Raw genomic sequence first — 21,168 nt, 5'->3', positions numbered from 1 at the left:
TCCAGGGGGCGTGCCTAGCCCTAAATTCCCCCGTGGTGCCCTAAACCTAACCCTTCCCCCCCACGGCTAACCCTTACGAGGGGCGTGCCTAGCCCTAAATTCCACCGGGGTGCCCTAAACCTAACCCTCCCCCCCCTGTGGCTATGAGGACGCGTGGACCGTACTTACCTCGTCCGGTCCCGCGTCGTTCTAGATTCCGGCGTCGGGATTATGATAGGCGTCGGTATTTCGACGCCTATCAATAATCCCTAGCTGGCTTTCTGCCGTCGGGATTGTGACCCGGCGGCCGCAACATGACTGCATCCCGAAATAACAATCATAAAATGATACATAATAATAACTGAGTGTGTGCATTCACAAAGTCGAATGATGAGGACAAAACGACATGTCGACATGCGGGCATGTTGCAAGCCGACATTGATCATGTCAACAAGATAAATGTGTCGACATACTGTATGTTGACATTATAACTGCCGACATAGTGTACGTATACCTAATTACGTAGTACAGATGTGATCTCACTCGTCTTTGCCGCAGTCGCGTCAAAGAGCCCCTATCGGCGTGTCTGTGAGACTCTGATAGCGACAGACGTCTTTTCCACTGTGCTGATTAATTTGATATGTGACACTTTTATATCTGTGTGCGACTGAGGCCCTAAATCTGCGCAGTGCTACCATGCAACGGCCACAGCTTTATTCCACGCCAGTCGTACACAGATATACCACGGTGCCAGAACAAGTTAATCAGCACAGTCGTACGGTGCATCCTACTCGCGTCACATTGCGCTTAGATGCATATTCGTCAAAAAAAGACGCCTGATGCTAGCAGTGTTGCACAGGACCTGGCGGCTCCTTCCTACCTGTCTACCCCACCTGTGTCACACCTGTTTGTTTGCCCCTCCCTCTTTAGAATGTAAGCTCTCATGAGCAGGGCCCTCTACCCTGTTGTGCTTCTCCTTACTTTACTTTCATCTACTTCTTACTCCCCACTAGGGCACCTAACACTCGGTTGCTTATCTGGGTGTTACGGTCGCTAATGTAGCAATGTATATTATCCATGCCCTGGTCCTGTAGTGTATTGTACAGTAAGTCACTGGTCACCTATTTATGTACTGTGTAAGGTGCTGCGGAACACTTGTGGCACCATATAAATATATGACAATAATAATAATATATCACGCTACATGGCCTATTGAGGCTAGATGTATGAGGACACATCTGTACGTGTATTTTTGCACAATTTGCCCCAATTAGAGACTGCAGTTAATGTCACCTGTCCTAAGAACTACAAATCAAGGTGAGAAGCTGCCTATTCCTCCCCATTACATACACAACCCTGCCGGTACGTCTCAGCATGATGTAGGTAAGCGCTGGTCATCGAGGTGAGTAGCACCGATGGGGAAAGTGCCCGCTATCTCTGTGCCCGCTATCTCTGTGCCCATTCACCGAGGCCCCACAGACCAGAGACAAACACTATAATGAACCATCAGCCGAGATCTGAGGCAGCGTGTGAAATATGAATGAGGATGTATAATTTAGAGCCTGCTGACCCTTTTAACCCCCTGTACTACCGACTGAGGCAGAAAAAGAAACAGACGGTTAAATTATAGTTTGTGTGTTGGTTACATCCGCTGCGATGAAAGCAGGGTCAGGAGAGGGGTCCCTAGGACGCCAGCAGCCCTCTCCCTATGACAGTTGCAATCGACCATCGGTAAACAAAAAGGGTCAGACAAAAACATAAGGGGCAAAATAGCAAAACCTCATATGTATGAACATTGGGTCTATATGGTGAGATATTGGGGACTGTAAGCAAATGCTTCACTAGCTGAACTGAATATTGCGTAGATAAAGGTTTGGGACGTGATTTGGAGACGCACGCTGTGCTGATTGTCACGCAAACGGCAAATGTTTTTTTTCGTCTGTGCATGTGTCTGATCTGCACCGCGCGTGCGCCCCTGATTCTGTAAGTACATACAGTAGTTGCAGCACAGATTTGGACGCGCAGTAGCAGAAATGGGCAGTGAGATCTTGCGTCCTACCGGAGTGTCGCTTAAAGGCGTCTGCGTGCAAAGACGCGCAGCCGCACACATATGGGGGCCGTATTCAGGCGGAGAGACTGCCCTTGCCAGAGGGCTGGTGCAAGTTTCGATGATGCGACCTTTGGTGCATCTCAGGACGTACCAGGTGCTATTTCAGCGTCTACGGACAGTGGGCGTCTCAGCCTTTGCACCTTCGCTCGGATCTACGCCAAGTAATTGCTTTGTAGCATAAAGACGCAGACCCGACTGCGACAAGAGATGCTGCGTCCACGTCAGAATTCGGCCCCTTTTCTATCAATGTTATGGGGGGCATCCAGTAGACGATTTTATCCCTGTCCAACCTCTTAACGATTTTCCCTTGAAGTTTCCCTTGAAATATGATCTTCCACTCTGAACAATTTGCAAAAGATTTGTAAAAGATTTGCAAAGGATCTAACAAATAAACTATGTTGTTTCAATCTGTGATTGAGAGCTTTCAGCTACAGTGGGCAGATAGTGGTTCATCGTTTGATCATTCAGCTTGAACGATGTGTAAACGATGTGTAAACGATTTGTAAGCAATCAAGTGAAATTGACCTGCATATTCAGTCGATGGAGGAGACGATCAAACGACCAGCAGGAGCTCGCATCGTACATCGTTAGAAACAATTACTGCACGATTTGCAAACGATGTGCAAACGATGTTCGAACGATTATCGAACAATTTTATCATTATCGTTCAATCGTTCAACTTTATCGTCTAGTGGATACCCCCCTTTAGACTACCGGTTGGGACACCCCTTGAAGACTACAACACCATAAAGCATTTAATAACAGGATAATTGATTTCTGTCTGCAACATAACTAGCGTGTAATTATATGTATTGTATCTCATATCCAGAGTAATCTGCTGTGACTACAGTCACTATAAGGATTAGGAGATCCGTGACAGTGTGGGTATAGATGAGGCCTATTTTAGGCATGTGGCACAAGTCCCTGGACCTCAGATTACAAGTCCTATGCCTGCGTATATGCATAGCCTCTATATTTTTCCTGGTAGGGTCACTGTAATGTTTAGCTCTAACCGACATTCCCGCTTTCATCTCTTTATTATAGATGCAAAAGATTATCTTTCAGGAACACGCAACCAGCCCAGCCCAGCTGTGTAGCTATTCTGTGGCTGCCCTGATCATATACACAGATATAATCCTTGAATTCTGCCTTTGCCTCTCTTTGTGCATCAGGAAACCTCATCCATCATCAACATCCTGAAGCACCAGCAGAGATCACAGTGTAAACTATCATTACCACCAAAGTTCTACTCACCGCGCTCGCTAAATGGATTTTCTAAAACCTCTAAGTATTATATTTAATGCTCATCTAAACACTATCACTATCGACTGAGACTGGGTCACCCACATCTTTTATCATAGCGTACTAGGCTGCTAGTGTAAGCTCCTAGGGGGTATATTTGCAAAAAAGGCAACACTTTTTGGCGTGCTCGGCGGGAAAATTTAAAGAGGCGCTAATATTAAGTGCGTAGCTTGGTGTTTTGTTTTAATTTAATATGATTGCCACTTTAAATTTTGAAGTCGAACCCGCCAAGAAATGTCAGCAAGCGTATGCCCCTAGGAGCCTGTAAATGTACATTTTGTGCATCCTTTATTGTAAGCTGCTGCTAAATAAATGAGAGCATACATGTAAATATTCAAACCTATACATTCCTGTCAGTAAGGGAAATATGTTACTGACGCGTGTGTGAAATTTGAGGATGACGAATCATTTCTTATTAATATAGCAATGCTGTACAATCAGATTTTTATATAGAAACGTGTGTCTCTGACACAAAGGAGCTTACAATCTAGTTTCTCTCAAAAGAAGAGACGATCAGCTCAGAACCCATTTTATCCTACTCAGGGGCGGATTAAGGTTTGTGGAAGCCCCATGGCAACTAACTTGTGGGGGGCCCTACCAATAAAATGGAATATGCCATCTCCATGCAGATAGATCTCTGGCAATGGAACACAGGGGTTGCGGCAGTAATGCTGAGCACTGAGTCGCCGTACCGCAACCATGTGGTCTATTTTTTTTAGTATGATCTGATTTTGTTTATCTGTAACTTTGACGCATTTTCTTCTAAATCTCAAATAAAATATTTGATTCACAGAAGAGAGAGAAGGCGGCAAAGAAACAGAGAGGGCTTATGTGAGATATCTATGTGTGTTACGGTACGCCTTGTCATTTCAGGTGTGCCTTACTTCTAACACACTAATTAGCATGCGGTTACTACTATATAAAAAAAACCCACAATCCTCTCACCTCCTCCTTATTGCGAGAAACACAATTAGGGTCAATGCTGCCAAGAGATAAATTTGGGAGAACATGGTTCAGTATTTTGGCTGCAAACACCTGTCAAGAGAAAACAGATACGTTTTTGTCATATTGTGATTGCTCTATAAGGTGACATTTGTAGTAAGATGGGTGGATCCTGAATTCTTTCATACATCCGATTTATCCCTTTACGGCGCGTTTCACATTAGAGATAAGTGTTGCTAAGCCAACGTTAACATACTGGAAAAAATTCTAATGACTAATTCAGAGATGTGCATAAATGTAATATTTACGTACATCTCAGATGTTTGCAGATTTGCAGGAGTCGCAATGCGCACGTACATAACTGTTTCTGCGATGTCGCTCGCAGTGCTTCAAAAGCGGCAGCATGATTGGCATGCCGCTGGCATTTGGGGGGCAGTGACGGGCAACGTTCCGGGAAACGGAGGCGCGTCGGCCCCATGTTCTGGGCACTCCGAAGCTTCACTGGCCTCGGAAACCTGATTTCACCGGACATCTTGAGTAACCTGTGGGTTACTCCGATGTCCGATGTTTACGCAGTGTATCCGATGTTGCATATCCGGTCACAGGAGTGGATCCGAGAAGCCGGCAGCGGTCGTCTTTTTACACAAGGTGCCTCCTGCGGCATTTACATATTGTCGCACAGACGCTGGGTACGAAGACGTAGCGGCTGTCACAATAGTGTCCATCTCTGAATCAGCCCTATAGGCCCCTAATTAACTGTCAGCATATTACATTATTTTACCTGAGTTATTTAACACTAGTAAAAGCATATAGAAGATATATTTATTAACAGTTATATAGTACCAGCATATTCTGTTGCGCTGTACAACCGCCATTAGCATTTGCACCCGTGGTCTGGAGAACTCGCATTTTGGGATATTTTCTTTTCAACGCTGCCTGCTCCATTTACTTGCGTTGACCAAAGTAAACCCATTGGGCTCTATATAGTGTCCCTCAACAAATCACCCTCAACCATTAATGAAAGGGCTCATTAATCTCCCCATCTCAAAGCGATGATGTTTTTGCATTCTGGCATTTAACTGCAACCCCAAGAGTAATCCTCATTATAGATGCTCAAGGTCCACCTCTTACACAGGCCCATCTGAAAATAGGTGAATGCTACATCATTCTATGAACTATTTAATTCTTTGTTAAAGTCACTAAATTCAGGATGTGGCCTATGGGTATATTTACTAAGGTGTGGGATTTTAGTGGATGTAGTTACCAGACCGGTGGACGGCAATTTAAATGTACGTCTATCTGTTCTGGGCAACTATATGACATTAAATTGGTGACATTTCATCGTTCAAATCAAACCACTGGAAATTTGCAGAAAAACATGTATAATTGGAAAAGTCCTCAAAAAATTAATTACCTTTCTAAATGTAATATAATATTTTAATTTTGAGAGGAAAGACCAGAGTATAATTAATTAATTAGAAGAGGATTATATACTGTATTTTCTATACTTACCTTCCCACACACACTAGGAGCGTATAGTGCCCAATAGGGTGCTGATGTGCTCCACTGGTGGGACACAACGAGGTCCATTATAACTAAGGGCAACACCACCATTTTCTCAGCAGGGTACTGCGGCACTGACAGCTGGATCACTATATGATATGATAGGAGATGGTGTTCACCAGGGCTATTTGTCTGGAAAAATAGATTCAGGAACTGTGGGTGGAGCTGCTGGAGGTGGAGCTATATAAAAACAATTTCATATATATATTTATATATATATATATATATATGGGGCAGGCTCTAGGGGTGTTCGAACAGGGGCACCAACCATAGAGGGGTACCCCTCCCCAACATCCCGGTCTCAGCGGGATAGTACTGTGGCCCGCGGGTGATCAAGTCGGGAGGCTCCCCCCAGCCTGACGTTATTTGGAGGCATGCCATGTGGGCTATGGTAATTAGACCACGCCCCCAGTTTTGGACACGCGATGCTGTGCTGCGCGATGTAGAGAGAGCCGGCACAGGGTGCTCCGACCTCTGGAGCCGGCCCTGTGTATATATATAGTATTTAGAAAAGAAGGCACTCAAAATGGACTTGAAAATAAAACTTATCTTGTAGAAAACACATTTTTGGTCCAGGGCATTACGTCATAGTTAATGCGAGGAACTGAATTCCTGCTGTACAATAGCCCTGGTATTTGCTATTTATTTTCTAAATACTGAGAGTATCATGGTTATTAGGAGACTCACCTTGAATGATGACGCTGATTCTGGATTTGGTAAAACCAGCGGCGATATCAAGATGACTCCAGAAAACAAGGCCGGTGTCTCTGTAGCCATCAAGATGCTAATGGCACCACCCTAAAGAAAAGAAAAATTACCCACAATCATTTTGGTGACTGAATCTCAATTAAACACAAGGTTTGGGAAAGTCGTCACATTAGGGCTCATTTATGAACGACAAAATGCAGACACTCATTTGATATTTGCGCAAATGCGCTTAATTGTCTGCAGATCCAGGTTAAAAAATGGGCATGGCGAGCAGGATAATACGTCAATTCGTTATTTTAAACCAACTAACACTTTACGTCCTCCCATTGGCAGGTTCAAACATTTGCGCTCCAAGAGGTGCTGCCATCTTGGCTCGATGAGGGATGGCACGCCTTCGTTTTCTGGAACGCTGGCCGTCGCTGTCCTGTCACCTCTCCCAAATGCCAGCGGCATATGAATGCTGCAGCTTTTTGGGCACTGCAAATGCCATCGGAGCCCCCGATCTCCACATGTGCACTGCCGCTCCTACCTATGTGCACAACTTAAAACATCGGAGATGTGCGTTAACATTAATGAACATTTCGCCATTAGCTCCATTATCATGACCAATGAGCTGTTTGAAAATAACATGGTTTATATTAGTCTTGTTGCTGTTTATATTAGTCTTGTTGCTGTGAATAACCAGCTGCATGAGAATTCTCTATCATTTGTATATTTGTGTTATTCCATTTTGGCTGCTTCCAAGGTCTTGAAAGAATTAGCAGGTTTGATGGGTATTCTAGCTAAATGAATCCAAAAAAGAGCGGCAGCGAGAGATAGTTCCATAAAGGTTTGATAGGACAACTCTCCTGGCCTTTCCTAATCACCTGCTGTCTATTCCCATTACTTCCTCCCTCTATTCTGCTTTCTCTTTCCCTCATCTTCCTCTCATATTCCCCCTCTCTCCCCCAGCTCGCTCTCTCTCTCCCCATTTCCTTTTTTTTTTCTTTTCTATTATCTTTTCTACCATTTTTTTTTTCCTCCTCCCCAACCCTGACTATTTTCTCTATCGGGATTTTTGTGGATATAGGACCTCATTCAGAGGCGGTCGCACGGGAGCGATCGGTCACAACCAAAGTGATCGAGAATATGCAAAACGAGCGCTCAGTCGCAACGCACATCGTAAGCGCGGAAACACCCACAACAATGAAAGCACACCTCCTATCTGTACAGGCTAATTCAGAGTCGGTCGCAGGCGGCAACCTACGTCAGCACGATTAACACCTGTTACAATGTTAATTGCCTACAAACATCGGTTGAGGCAGAAACCATCGCCAGCACTCGCAATGCTTAAGGTAGACCCTGGGCTACCCTTAGCTCTGCGAGCAGTAGCGTCGTTATTGCAACGAGATGAGGTGTGTGATGACTCGCTCAGTAATATATGCACGCCCTTAAAACGCCCTTTTAAAGGTCAACCACGCCTGCGTCCGCACCACCACACCCCCGTTCGCAAGCACCTTCCCCTGTAACCACCCACAAACGGCATGAAATATCAATCACACCTACGACCTCGTAGTGACTAGCGAGCAAGAGGATTGTGGTCGGAAAGACAGGCTTGCGCACGCGCACTGCCATGTACACGCATGCGCAGTTGAAAAAAACATCGCTCGCTACGTCCAATCGCTCCGTGCGACCGCCTCTGAATGAGGTCCATATTGTCTATATGCTACTATATATTGTTTTCCCCTGATCATTCCTCTCTACTTTTCTTTTACTCACCCCTCTTATTAGCCTTAATTTACTCACTGTTCCCATCGCACGTCCCCCCCCCTTTTATTTTATTATATTTTTATTCTGGTAAAATGAACAATCGTTAGTATATTTTTTTATGTTTTGTTGCTTAGTTATATAGGTTATCTATATTTGTGTGCAGATTATTTACCGTTTATTCTGCCCCCCCCAATTTCTCTTGGGGAGCGACTCGATGTCATTTCTGTCTGCATATTATTGATTTTCCAATACAATTATATGATTCAAAAAATTAAAAAAAAAAGGTTTGATGGGACTAGGGGGCACAGCCATTATTACTTGTGTTATCCCGTGACTCTGCAGGTTCAGCAGTCGATGAAAAATGTGAATAGCCTTGGATAGAACGCAAACAATGGACCGCTATTCCATGCGGCTCCTCCGTGCCTAGTCACTGACTAAAACGCTCATCATTCTTTAATAGACACTTTCAACCTTTTTTTTTTTCAGTTTAAATTTTCATCAGAAGTCAGAACTCCAGGCTTCATACTCTATATTATTTTTTAATAAGCTGCTAGGACAGCTCTCGAAATCCATCGTCATTTACAGTAACGTTATCCAAAGACTAGTGAGGCATGGGGGATATCACCGTAACCAATTAGCTCCTGTCATGTTACAGGCTGTGTTTGAACAATGACAGCTAGGAGCTGATTGGTTGGTACTTTATCTCCCTCCATTTGCTCTCTCTCCAAGGCTTAGAACATAGACCCGTCAGTCAAGTTTTCTCAGAGTCATCATGAAGCCTGAAATCGTACGGTCCAGACCAGTTTACTGCCCTGAACAAATGCCACCCCTGAAACCCCCCCCCCCACACGGGCCCCCGAAAATGGTGTCTGCACATTTACTGGCGTTCAGCAACAAATGGCGCTGATTCTGAGTCTCATGCAAGGTGGCCGTAGTTGCGGGTGGCCGGGGAAGCCTGATTTACTACCATATGATAATGCGTGTACCCAATTGACAATTGTGATGATCCAAGCGGAAACCCGCGTCGTCCACTGGTTTTACGCCGGCCGCTGTAACCGTCATCATTTGTATATTGGCCCTTGCACCAGCCCTGTGCTAAGCGCAAGAAATCCGTCACTTTTCTTGTTTAATTGACATTTTCAGCATAATATATTTGGAAAGGTTTCCAACCCCGACTATTACTGCTCTCAGCTTCTTTTTAATCAAAAACCCCTTTGGTTGGACTACAAGTCAAAGCATGCCTGCCATCCCGCTGACGACCAAGATGGTGAGTAAGGCTGGGTACACATTAGACGACCGGCAATCTTGCCATTGGGCCTGGCGACTTACCTTCACCCCGGGTCATGCAAGATTGCCGGTACACATTACCCGATGTAATGAACGATACCTCATTCCAGGTTTCATTACACTGCACAGCCCTGCGTACGATTGCGTGTGATTGGCCGTGCAGTACAGCCAATCACATTGCATATGGCCCGCAGGAGTGCCCAATCACAGGAGGGACAGACATGAAGGGGGCAAAGGGAGAGAGACAGAGGCGGAATAGGAGAGAGACAGAGGGGGAATAGGAGAGAGACAGAGGGGGCTATAGGAGAGATAAGGAGGGCGCAATGGATAAGAATATGTTTTTTTTCTTTTCTCTTTTTTAAATACTTATTATGTTATTTTGACCCAACCTACTTAAAAAACGGGATTGCTCTATAATGATTTTGGCTTAGGGTTGCCTTGAAATAATTATGGAGACCATAATGATGCCTCAAACTGAGAGAGTTTGGGAACCACTGGTCTAATGTGTACCCAGCCTAAGATGTTCCCTAAAGCGGCCCATACACGATACGATATACACCATGTATGATGACGGGCGATCCCCACACACGAAGCGAAGTGGTGGGAGACCGCCCGATATGCCGGCACCTCCCTCCCCCGCATAGCGCAACATTGGGTCGTACATCGAATCCCCTGATCAGGTGAATTTTCCGTAAGATCTGGGGATGCGATGTACGACCCCACTGGACGATATCATGCCCATATACTATACGATATACCAGCTATATCGTGCCAATCCGTCGGATCGGCTACTATATCGCACCGTATATGGCCGGATTAACTCAGCTCTTCCTGTGAGTTTTATTTAGTAGCTCCAGGTCTGTGTTCCAGCAGGACTGGCACAAAGAGAGGTTATGCGCTTATTACAGGTTTTCAGGATTTACCCCTGGCAATATGCATGATTTCCTTAAATGACCAAATGTACGTCACAATTTGTTTCATAATTCAGGGAGAGCCGTCCTGATTGTGGGAGACTGTCCTGCCACGCCAACAGCCAGGACCTGGATCACAACTGCTGGGAGGTGTGCTGTGCTTATAGCCATGAGCAAGCAGGTGCGTGCAGCATGCATGGGTGTTTTTCAAGGGAGAGGAGGAAATTTGGGTGTGACAATGTCACTCGCCCAGTGTATCCTGATTTACGCCCAGTGTTCCCTGAATTACACATCCACAATGTCTTTTAAAATATGCAAAGTACAAATCCACACACAGTATAGAGAGGGAGAGGGAGAGGGAGAGAAAGATGGAGAGGGAGAGAAAGATAGAGAGAGAGAGAGAGAGAGAGAGAGAGAGAGAGAGAGAGAGAGAGAGAGAGAGAGAGAGAGATTATGAAAAGGAATTGATAAGATTAATAGAAATGATGCATGTTTAAGGGGTTCTGAAGGTGACAATTACAGGGCAAATATTTTTTTCTAAACATTCTATTCAAACTATAAAGATGCGATGAGAGAGAGAGATAGAGAGGGGGGAGAGAGAGAGTGCGGGGAGATAGATAGGGGGGGAGAGAGAGAGAGTGGGGGAGATAGAGGAGGGAGAGAGGGAGAGGGAGAGAGAGAGAGAGAGGGAGAGGGAGAGAGAGGGAGGGAAAGAGAGGGAGGGAGAGAGAGAGTTACTATATATAGTAACGTTTCAGGGTAGCTATGTGTCCTTTCTCAAGGCTTTCTCACAGCTGGCCGAAAAGTTGCTATATCTACACTAAAGTGCCGTTTTCAATGATCTTCAATGATTATTGCGGCAGTAAAAAAATATGTACCGCTGGGATGTATAAAAAAAATCAAATGCTGGGACAAAGGTTCCCTGTGATGTGCAAAGGTAAAGTGATCTCTCATGGATGTTTCTGGAAGATTTCCTGCAAAATGAGTTTAATAAGAATAGGCTCTCAGGATGCCATGTGATGGCAGAGGGGAGAGGAAGTCACATTGAAATAGAGCTCAAAGGGGCGTTCCAAAGCATTTTTGTTCACTACATCATGTATCATGTTACTGTGGTTGCTATGGTAATCCATGACACTGTAGAGTTATAAATGAATAGCAGCCTGAAGAAACAAACCAAGGGAAAATGGTAATTAGCAAGATTATTCTTCGAGTCTGCCTCAGCGATTTATGATATAAGAAAAACACCTAATTGTTTTACTTACCAACTCTTCCAGAATGCCTCTAAGAGTCCCGAGTTTCAGGGGGCTTTCCTGGACATCTGAGAGAGTGGGCCAGCCTCCCGCATGCCACCAACTTCCCGCTTGAAATTAGTGTCCCGGGGGCTTGTTGGTGCGATTCGCATTGAATCACGTCATCATTGCCCTGCTCTATAATAGTCTTCATTCTAGCACCCTGCACCAGTCACAACCCATGCAGTTCCTGTTTCCTGCCTGGGGTGTCAGTTTCTGCTCTGGTGCTTCTAGCACACTCTGGTCTTTACCTCAGCAGTTTGTTGCATCAGCTGAGCGTGCTAGAAGCACCAGAGCAGAGAGCGACACTCCAAGCAGGAAAGAGGAACTGCACGGGATGTGACAGGTGCAGGGTGCTAGAATGACTAATACAATGCTGCAAATTGAGGCTATGGACAGTGGGGGGCAATGACGCGGTCATGATACCACTTAACCACTGCCTGCTTTCCACTTAACAGGTGTATTGAAATACAGTAAAACTTTATTAGAACCAAGATCAGTGTGACGGGGATTGTAGTGCACTGCAGTTTGCATAGACAGTGTCGCAGATGGAAGGAAGGATTACATGCACTCGCTCTGCAGCTCAGTGTCCCTGGAAACCAGGCTGAGTGTTGGCAGCCATGTCTAATGTCAGATGTCATGTGGGAATGTGCCTGGCTCTTACCATGGAGTGCCCACAGATAAACAAGGGCAGGTCAGGGTGCTCCTTCCTCATGAGGTCCACGTGCTGGAGGCCGTCCCGGATATAAATCTGGAAATCAGACACAATCATCCTCTCCCCCTCGCTCTGCCCATGGCCAACTGTGTGTGAAAGAAAAATGAATTAGGTCCCACAGACTTACAGTTACATTTGTCTTGCATGATAGAGTTATTAAACTATACATTCAACATACTGTACACCCCTTCTTATCCTTCAGGGGTGCACCTGGCTTATGTTGCTTGATTGAGAGGTGACCGCAGATCCGACCACGCAATTCATTTTTTGCCACGTTTGCGTTTTATGCTGATGCAGCAGCCGATTTCTTTAAAACTCACACGTCCGCACGCAGCACCTTGCGCCCGTGGAAATCCGTCCCCATCAGGCACCATCGAAACTTGCACCAGCCCAATGTCAGGTGCAATTTCTCCACCTGGTGTCCTGTGTCATCACTACTGTATCATTAGACGTGACCGCAATCAGTGGAACGCCCGTGTCTGGCTAGCCGCCCCCATTACTGCCCAGGAGCGCTCACTGAAATCCACAGCTCTTGTGTCCAAATTGGTGATTGCGCAGTGTGACCCAGATGTATGCGCAGTACTTCCAACATCCACCAACTGCGTGCATGTCGCCGTTGCGTGCAGTTAGTCACTGGTTGAAGTCTTCCTTGTCTGTTCACTGTGCTCTGAGGAGATTACAGTATATAAATAACTGAAATGCTTGAGCAAAAGTAGACTTTATTGCTGATTTCTAATATGTACTGACTGGGCCACTTAACAATACGATGGACCCTTGAAAACAATATCAGCTTTTATAATATAAAAACACAAGAGCGTACAGAGACTTCCGCATTTCGCAGAATACCTTGTACATTCAATGTAACTTTGGTCAGCAGGTGTGGCTGACGCGTTTCATCACTTGTCATGCGACTTCCTCAGGGGGAAATTGCTCAGCATTGAGAATACACTGAAATATTTTCAACCCTAATCAGACTAGGCTTATTCATTTCTATCTATTTTATAAGGCAAGCCTGTTTTCAGGATTTAAAGTGTGAAAAAAAAGATTGCACTCCTTTTCCAGGTTGTGTCCTAGAAAGCTTGTCTCCACCCCGGGTTGTGTCTTACAATTATGTACAGTATGCACAGATCCATAAATACAAATGAAGACACACTGAGAAGCAACTGTCTGCTCTACTGTTTCCACTTATTATGGAGATCTCATGGTCACCACACGTGACCTAATTAGTACCTAAAATGGCAGCTCCTACCACACCATGAGGGCTAACACCGAATAATTGTGTGTTGTTATGCTAAAGAGCATTTAGATGTTCTTATCTTAAACGGCTAACCAATATTCAGTGAGAAGCCATTCGTATGGGAATATTTGCCATGTTCCTAAATAAATCGGTAAAGTCAAGTTACTGTAGGGGACCCATCACTACCGAACGAGAGACAAAGCACCAATGTGACTTGACATTTACTTGGGCTGTGGAACCCAAGCCCTTATTGCTTTTTAGCTGCTAAATATAGTAAATATTTGCAAGAACATATCCTCACTTAGCTTCTTAATTGACACGGTATCTGAATTGTTTAAAAATTGGGACACATGGGGACTCTGTGTTACCTCCACCCACTGAGACAGGATTCTTAGCACTTTCTGCCAACTAAAGAATTACAGATAATGTGACATTTGTACTAGTTGATGAAAGTTTTGTCAACTTCTGTAAATATTCAGCGGTAAATCTTACACCCGGGAAGTCTACATAACGAGCGATGATAAGTATGTGATAATTAATGCACGGCACCCACTCAGGCCCCAGAGACTAAATTAGCCAGAAGTTAAAACTGTTTAGCCTAGAATGCTTGTGGCATATAATACAACATAACAGGAACAATGTCGTAATTCATCTAAATTTAGATGCAGCCACGCCTATTACGCCATGGCAGAATTTTACCTGCAACAAGAGAAGGGCGTAGTTTGGGCGCTAATTTCAGCTGTGCTGAAATTCATAATTAACGCACATGGGGTGTGATTTTGAATTGTACACTATTCTGATGCTTTCGCAGATGGAGCGATTTTTTTGCAACTGCACATGAGACATAGTACATTACCGTAGTCGCACAATGTGAATATTTATTCGCAGTGTGAGTGACAGGCAGGGAGGGGGGGGGGGGGAGCAACGAGAAATGTCAGCTAAAAACGCAGGTGCGTTTGGGGGCGTTTCATCCTGCATCCGCAATCCTGTATGCAGGAAACAGGGCTTCGGCGTCTTAGTTACGGTGGCCATTGTAAGTGACCCTAAACGTACTCAAGTAGTCGATCTTTGTCTGATCTGAGGGCCTGATTCAGACCCGTTCGCTATCTGCGTATGCTCGCTGGATGCGTATGCAAATTTGTCAATGTGACACCACGGGAAGCGATCGCTCGCCAAGGCATAAGCACCGCCACCACGTCTTAGCGAGCGGCCACTTTGTGTATGCGTACGCCCAATCGCACAGGCAGAACCGCCCACCAGCACCCCGTCATCTCCAGGAAGTGTACTAAAACATTGGTACATCGAGCACCATCGGATGTGAACGCAGAGCTTGAGGTAGCTTTACCCTACCACAAGCATTGCGAGGAAATCAGTGTAAAAAGAAGGCAAGTGACGTGTACTATGACGCTGCCTGTTAATTATGCACGCCTCTAAAACGGCGTTGAAACACTCTGGTATGCCTGCGTTCGCATCTTCAATCCCCCATTATTAGTGTTCTGCCCCTGTTACCACCCACAAACGGCCTCTCCTGTCACTCATTACCCTGGGCTGTCTTTGCAGGGCGAGCGAGCGGTATGCGATCGCAGTGAGTAGTTTGCACACGTGCAGAACAAAGCGTGCGCGTACACAGAACATCGGGCCACTTGCGAGCGCACGCATATAGCCAACGGGTCTGAATCAGGCCCTGAGTCCAATGTTGCCTATGAGTAAGCAGTTGCGGACAGCTGCGATGGCGCGGGTGGGCGTCTCAGTGCAAGTCCCGGCCGCTGTTACATTAGCATATTTTCGCACATCCACAGCTACAAAAATCACGCAGCAATAGCTCGCAGCTCTTTATCAGACCCTGAATTCTGACTGAACTTTGATTAGATAAGACAGTTACGTGTTTCTGGTTAAATATTCACTAATGCGAGTATACAACAGGCTCGTACTGTATAAAAGTACAATAAATGCATAAATAACTAACCTCAAATAATCATTGACATTGAACTGTCCTGTACTAGAACAATGGTATGTGACGTGACAGTTACAGGATGACTGTAATAATAATAAAGCCAGCTCGGATGTCAACAGTCTACAAACAGAATGAGCTCTGAGACTTACAAAACCTGCTCAGTGAGGGTCCTTCATAACCTGCACAACAGGGCGAACAGGTCTTTGTCCTCCTTACACACCAACATTCCCATTGTGGGACAGGACATGTGAAAAGCACTGAGTGACCTTTTGCAGGTTTGTACTGGATGTGCTCACAGGGCCCCATTCTGCGTTGTACACAATGTCGTGGCTCGTGGGCTGCATACAGGGCCTGATTCAGACCCGGATGCTATTTGCGCCCGCTCGCTGGCTAAAAGGGGCCGGCTATTTAAATCATGTGCTCGTACTGATAAAGCCGCCCACTAAGTAATAGCGAGCGGCCGCACTATGCACTCGCACCTGTATAAAGACGCCTCTTTGCCACTCGCAACACACGTCATCTCCGGCAGTTGTAGGATTGATCGGTAACATCGAGAGCCATCGGAGCTGCTCGCAGCGCTTGTGCTAGCCTTTTCCCACCACAACATTGCCAGCAGTTCTGGCTAAAATACAACCTAGTCACGTGTGTAATGACGCCACTTTGCTAATTATGCACAACCATTAAACGCCGTTCTGATGGTCGGGCACGCCTGCGTTCACACATCCACACCCACGTTTTCAAGCACCTTCCCTTGTTACCACCCACAAACGGAGCTATCTGTCACTCAAAATAGCGGCCTGGCTACAGGCCAGCACTTTCCCATCGCAATGACTGGTTCGCGCACACGCATTGCGACTCATACACATATTACAAAAAATCGCTCAATGCGAGCGAGCGCAGCATAGCGTCTGGGTCTGAATCAGGCCCACAGTACACATCTCAAAGTATCGAGGTGAATGCATCTTTAGCTGCTTCTCACTTGCGGCTGATGGGCGTTACTGGGTGGCAAAGGGCAAAGGGACGTTCGCAAGTAAAATAAAGTTGCAGAGGGGGCGTTCAAAATGTTGCATCCCATTCTGAGGTGAGCGTAGAACAGTCAGATTTCAGGTAGATCTCCAGCACCAGGAATGGAGAAGGTGCAAATGATGATGACAGCGATGACACCTGTTCTTGCAAGAGGAGGGCTGGGGACGATGTATATTCAACCATATATCTAGACGTGACCGCCCAATGCGCACTTGCACCTACCACATACTAGGCGAAAAAATAAGCCTCCAACCAAGTGTATTTTTGCTTAGATCTACTTCTATCCTAACTGCAACTGCGACAACACGCCCTGATTTAACTATGATTACATAAGTAAGTTACAAACCAGTTCTGCGTCTTCATTTGTAACTGCAGATGCCACCTAAGTGCACACGACTGCTTCCATCGTACTTGCCCGAGTTCTGTTCCGTAGATTTGCTCCACAAAATCACGTCCTGGGGAATACCGCGCAGGCTTCCCGCAGTCTTTGTGCTGGGCCCAGGATTACGGCACCACTCTGCAGAGCCATGTTACATAAGGGGTTAATGAATTAAAGGAAGAAAAATGACCCCATTTAGCTGCGTAAAAGAGCAGACGACGCAGAAATGATTCCCTGCCCTGTTTTCTTGCTCGTTTTAATGAGCAGTGATGATGAGTCTGGTAAACTGTTTTTTCTCATTTCGTTTTCACGCTGTCATCACCATCCACAGTCATTCAAATTGCGCCCACAGACACCCTGTAGCCGCCGCGGTTTGCAGTCACTGACTCCAGTACCTCCTGGGGTGATACTATGACAGAGCTGGGGGGACGGAAAGGTCTATAAAGGCAGCTGCACGGGCCTGTACATGAAACTGATCTTTATCAACTTAGAAATAAGTATATTATAATGAGAATAAAATGGGGACACAGATCAGATTCTTGCTGTCTGGTTACATACACAAATAACTGCAAGCAGAGATCTGTTTGGTGGCTATGGGTGAGTATAATATGTATGTTTTTCTGTACGGAAAGACTGTATGTATCTTGTTGAGCAATAAAGAGAAAGTTTTCCATTAGGTCTGTCACAATATAGATAGCCCGCTACGCAGCGCCGATACTTTACAGACCTCAAGGGTAAATCTAGAACATAGGTTCTACTTACTGATAAGGCTGATTTTCTATCACTGATTATCACAAGCTTACGTATAAATATACATAATGAGAAACTGTAGTGACATGTAAATTGTTTTTTTTTTTATAATACAACTTTTTTTTTAAATTCATATCATTAATTTTCTTCTGTTATCTGGAAATGGCGATCACAGAAAATGGATTGCAGCGTTAGACTGGTTGGCGGGCATCAGATTATGCTGGCGACAGCCATACTATGGCCGTTGGTGACCCCTTAATGTACTGTATGCAAAAGTGTATAGGGATTATTGTAGACTCCTTAGTACCAGTGTTATATATAAGGATGAAACATAAGTGAGAGACAAAGGCTGGCGTTTTATTTTCCCCAGAATGAGTGGCTACCCAGAGCTGAAACAATCACTAGTCAATAGCAAACATACGTATCCAGTAAAAAGAGTAACAACCTTCCCATATCAGCACTCAGGCACATTGTAGTGATTCACGTAATTGTCACATCATAGTATAACACACAGATATACAATAAGATTACAATGCATAGTGGTGTAATAGGCATGTGAGCCATCAGAGGCCAAATTGGCCAGACTTTTCTGCTGCACTGATTGACCGGATCGCGCTGCGCACATGACTGCCATGTGCTCCCCTTCACCACTGGCCTTCGTGATGTCCCCAAATGCGTGCTGAGAGTGGTCATCGCCCAACCTGATTTTACAACATGCTTGCCAACTTTAAAGTGCTCCCCTCTGGGAGAGTTCCCCCGAGGTGAGAAGCTGCTGGTCACTGTTGGGGGCGGGGCTGGGGGTGTGTCATCATTAGAATTGCATCATCAAGAGTGACAGAGGGGGCATAAGCTGAAGAGAAGAAGGAAGCTAAGCTGGAGAGACACTGGCAGCATGAGCTGGAGAGATGCAGGGGGCTGACCTGCAGTGACACAAGGGAATGAACTGGTGAGATGCATAGGGGATGGCGCTATAGAGATGCATGGGTAAGGCGCTAAAGGGAAGTAAGAGGATGGTGTCTCTCCAGGATGTTTGATCAGGGGAAGTTTACATTTTGCCCTGTTCTGTCCTAAAACTTCTATTACTGTGTATTATCTGGTTGAACATCTATGTGCATACAGAACACCAGCTCAAGAAACAGCTAAATAGGTAATAAAAGACTCGCATGCACAGGGGATACACATGGGTTGCAAAATATATATATATATTAAAAAAAACATGGCGCACTCAAGTTACAAAGGTCAGTGGCATCGCCCTGCATGCAGCTTCGATGGGCGATATCATCAGCAGGGACCATGCTGCCAAATGCAGCATGGCCCCCACCTTTCTTTGTCGCTCCCATTCTCTTGCCGATGCCGGGACCCGCCGCACACGTCGCTTAGTGTATACCCAGTTTAAGAGTAATACTGATGGTCATTTGTTTCATTTATTTATTTTAGCAATTTTCTAGACGACTGGGTCAGAGCATTTCCAAAACAGCAGGTCTTGTGGGGTGCTCTAAGTATGCAGCGGCTAGTACCTACCAAAAGGAACGACAATCTGTGGACCAGCGACAAGGTCATGGGCGCTCAAGGGTCAAAGGTTGTGCTTAACGGTTATTTCCCCAAAACCACAATCAATGCCTATATAATAAGGGCTGTTGTCAACAGCAACCAATCAGATTCCAGGTATCATTCTGTAGAATCTACTAGATAAATGATAGCTAGAATCTCATTGGTTGCTGCTGGGAACAACTCCACTCCCCCCCCCCCCCCCCTTTTTTTTTAGAAGTTTTAGTCTACACCTGACTGTGCTGAACGGGGTCATGCTCTTGTGTATTCCAGCAACAGTACAAGTAGACACAGTTCCGCATGTATAGATGTGCTGTGTACGCTCGGCCATTGGAATGTATAGAAAACATCACATCGTCTATCCTCATTCCACCCATGCCACCGGTACCTGTGCAGGAATGCCAATCCTTTCCTTATTAATGTCGGCTAATAATGCCACATGCGACATTTGTTATTCTACTTCTCCACGTGTCCTGTCTTCCGCACATCACTTATTAGGGAAATACGCCCGTGACCCGAGAAGCTTACAGTCTGTTCCACGTCATACTATGAGGTATCATGATTCCCCCCACATACAGTGAAGCACAGTGTATCGCGCCTTTGTAAATAAATTATACTAAAACTAATAATACACCACAATAGTGCTGCAATTAAACCCAGCAGTGCATACAAGGGCTCAATGAATGTAACAGGAGGTCACATGAGCATTTAGGGGCATATTTATGAATTATCGGATCTTAGACCCCATAATTACAATTTTGTATGACCACTATTTGTAGCAATGAGAAATGAATGATCGGCGAGATGTATTAAAAATCACCCACCGGAAAAGGGGCCCCCAAAAAAACACTAATGTACATATGCAGTCAGCTGACCACACATGTGCCCGTGGAGATCCGTAGGATCCTGGTAACTCTTGTGATCTTGTGAGCTCATAGGCATAGGCTAATGCCATTTGGCTAAGCTCCGGTAGGCATCGCAATCCGGAGTTTGGTAAATTCAGTATAAAAGTATAGAAACGGAGCTGCTTTTATGGATACTTATTAATTGATAAATATATTAATTGACAAATATTAATTGATAAATAGGCCTGCTAGATGGAATGCCTAGCAGATCATGAGTGTAGCATGTCCTGCTGCCTTGTTTGCTTGTCTACCATGCCATCACTTGTGCACTATTTGTACGTCCCTCGTAGGATTCAATAAATTCTATACACAGTGTCAGCTGAGCTGCGTTCACTAATCGGTACATGTAGTTCAGAGCAAACGCATGGTACATGTAGTTCAGAGCGAACGTGTGGTACATGTAGTTCAGAGCAAACGCGTGGTGCATGCAGTTCAGAGCAAACGCGTGGTACATGCAGCTCAGAGCAAACACGTGGTACATGCAGCTCACAGCAAACGCGTGGTACATGCAGTTCAGAGCAAACGCGTGGTACATGCAGTTCAGAGCAAACGCGTGGTACATGCAGCTCAGAGCAAACGCGTGGTACATGCAGTTCAGAGCAAACGCGTGGTACATGCAGCTCACAGCAAACGCGTGGTACATGCAGTTCAGAGCAAACGCGTGGTACATGCAGTTCAGAGCAAACGCGTGGTACATGCAGTTCAGAGCAAACGCGTGGTACATGCAGTTCAGAGCAAACGCGTGGTACATGCAGTTCAGAGCAAACGCGTAACAGATCGACCCTCAACGGGATAGACAGGTCTGTGAATGGGC

General features: G+C 45.4%; 1 protein-coding gene across 3 annotated transcripts in view; it reads right to left on the bottom strand.

The window, feature by feature from the left end:
• The window catches only part of MGLL (monoglyceride lipase), a 61,795-nt gene that overhangs the window by 9,135 nt on the left and 31,492 nt on the right, over positions 1 to 21,168 (bottom strand). For all 3 annotated transcript variants that reach the window (XM_088479843.1, XM_088479845.1, XM_088479844.1), the window contains exons 4-6: positions 12,505 to 12,641; positions 6,584 to 6,694; positions 4,337 to 4,426 (exon numbers count right to left, since the gene is read on the bottom strand). In XM_088479843.1, the coding sequence (XP_088335969.1) occupies positions 4,337 to 4,426; positions 6,584 to 6,694; positions 12,505 to 12,641 (338 nt within the window). The remainder of the gene's footprint in view (positions 1 to 4,336; positions 4,427 to 6,583; positions 6,695 to 12,504; positions 12,642 to 21,168) is intronic.

The sequence above is a fragment of the Taudactylus pleione genome, unplaced genomic scaffold (assembly GCF_031769625.1).
Source record: "Taudactylus pleione unplaced genomic scaffold, aTauple2 ptg000247l, whole genome shotgun sequence".
NCBI classification, from domain to species: Eukaryota; Metazoa; Chordata; class Amphibia; order Anura; family Myobatrachidae; genus Taudactylus; species Taudactylus pleione.
The sequence above is the reverse complement of the archived record's forward strand: the minus strand, read 5'-3'. Positions and strand labels throughout refer to the sequence as shown.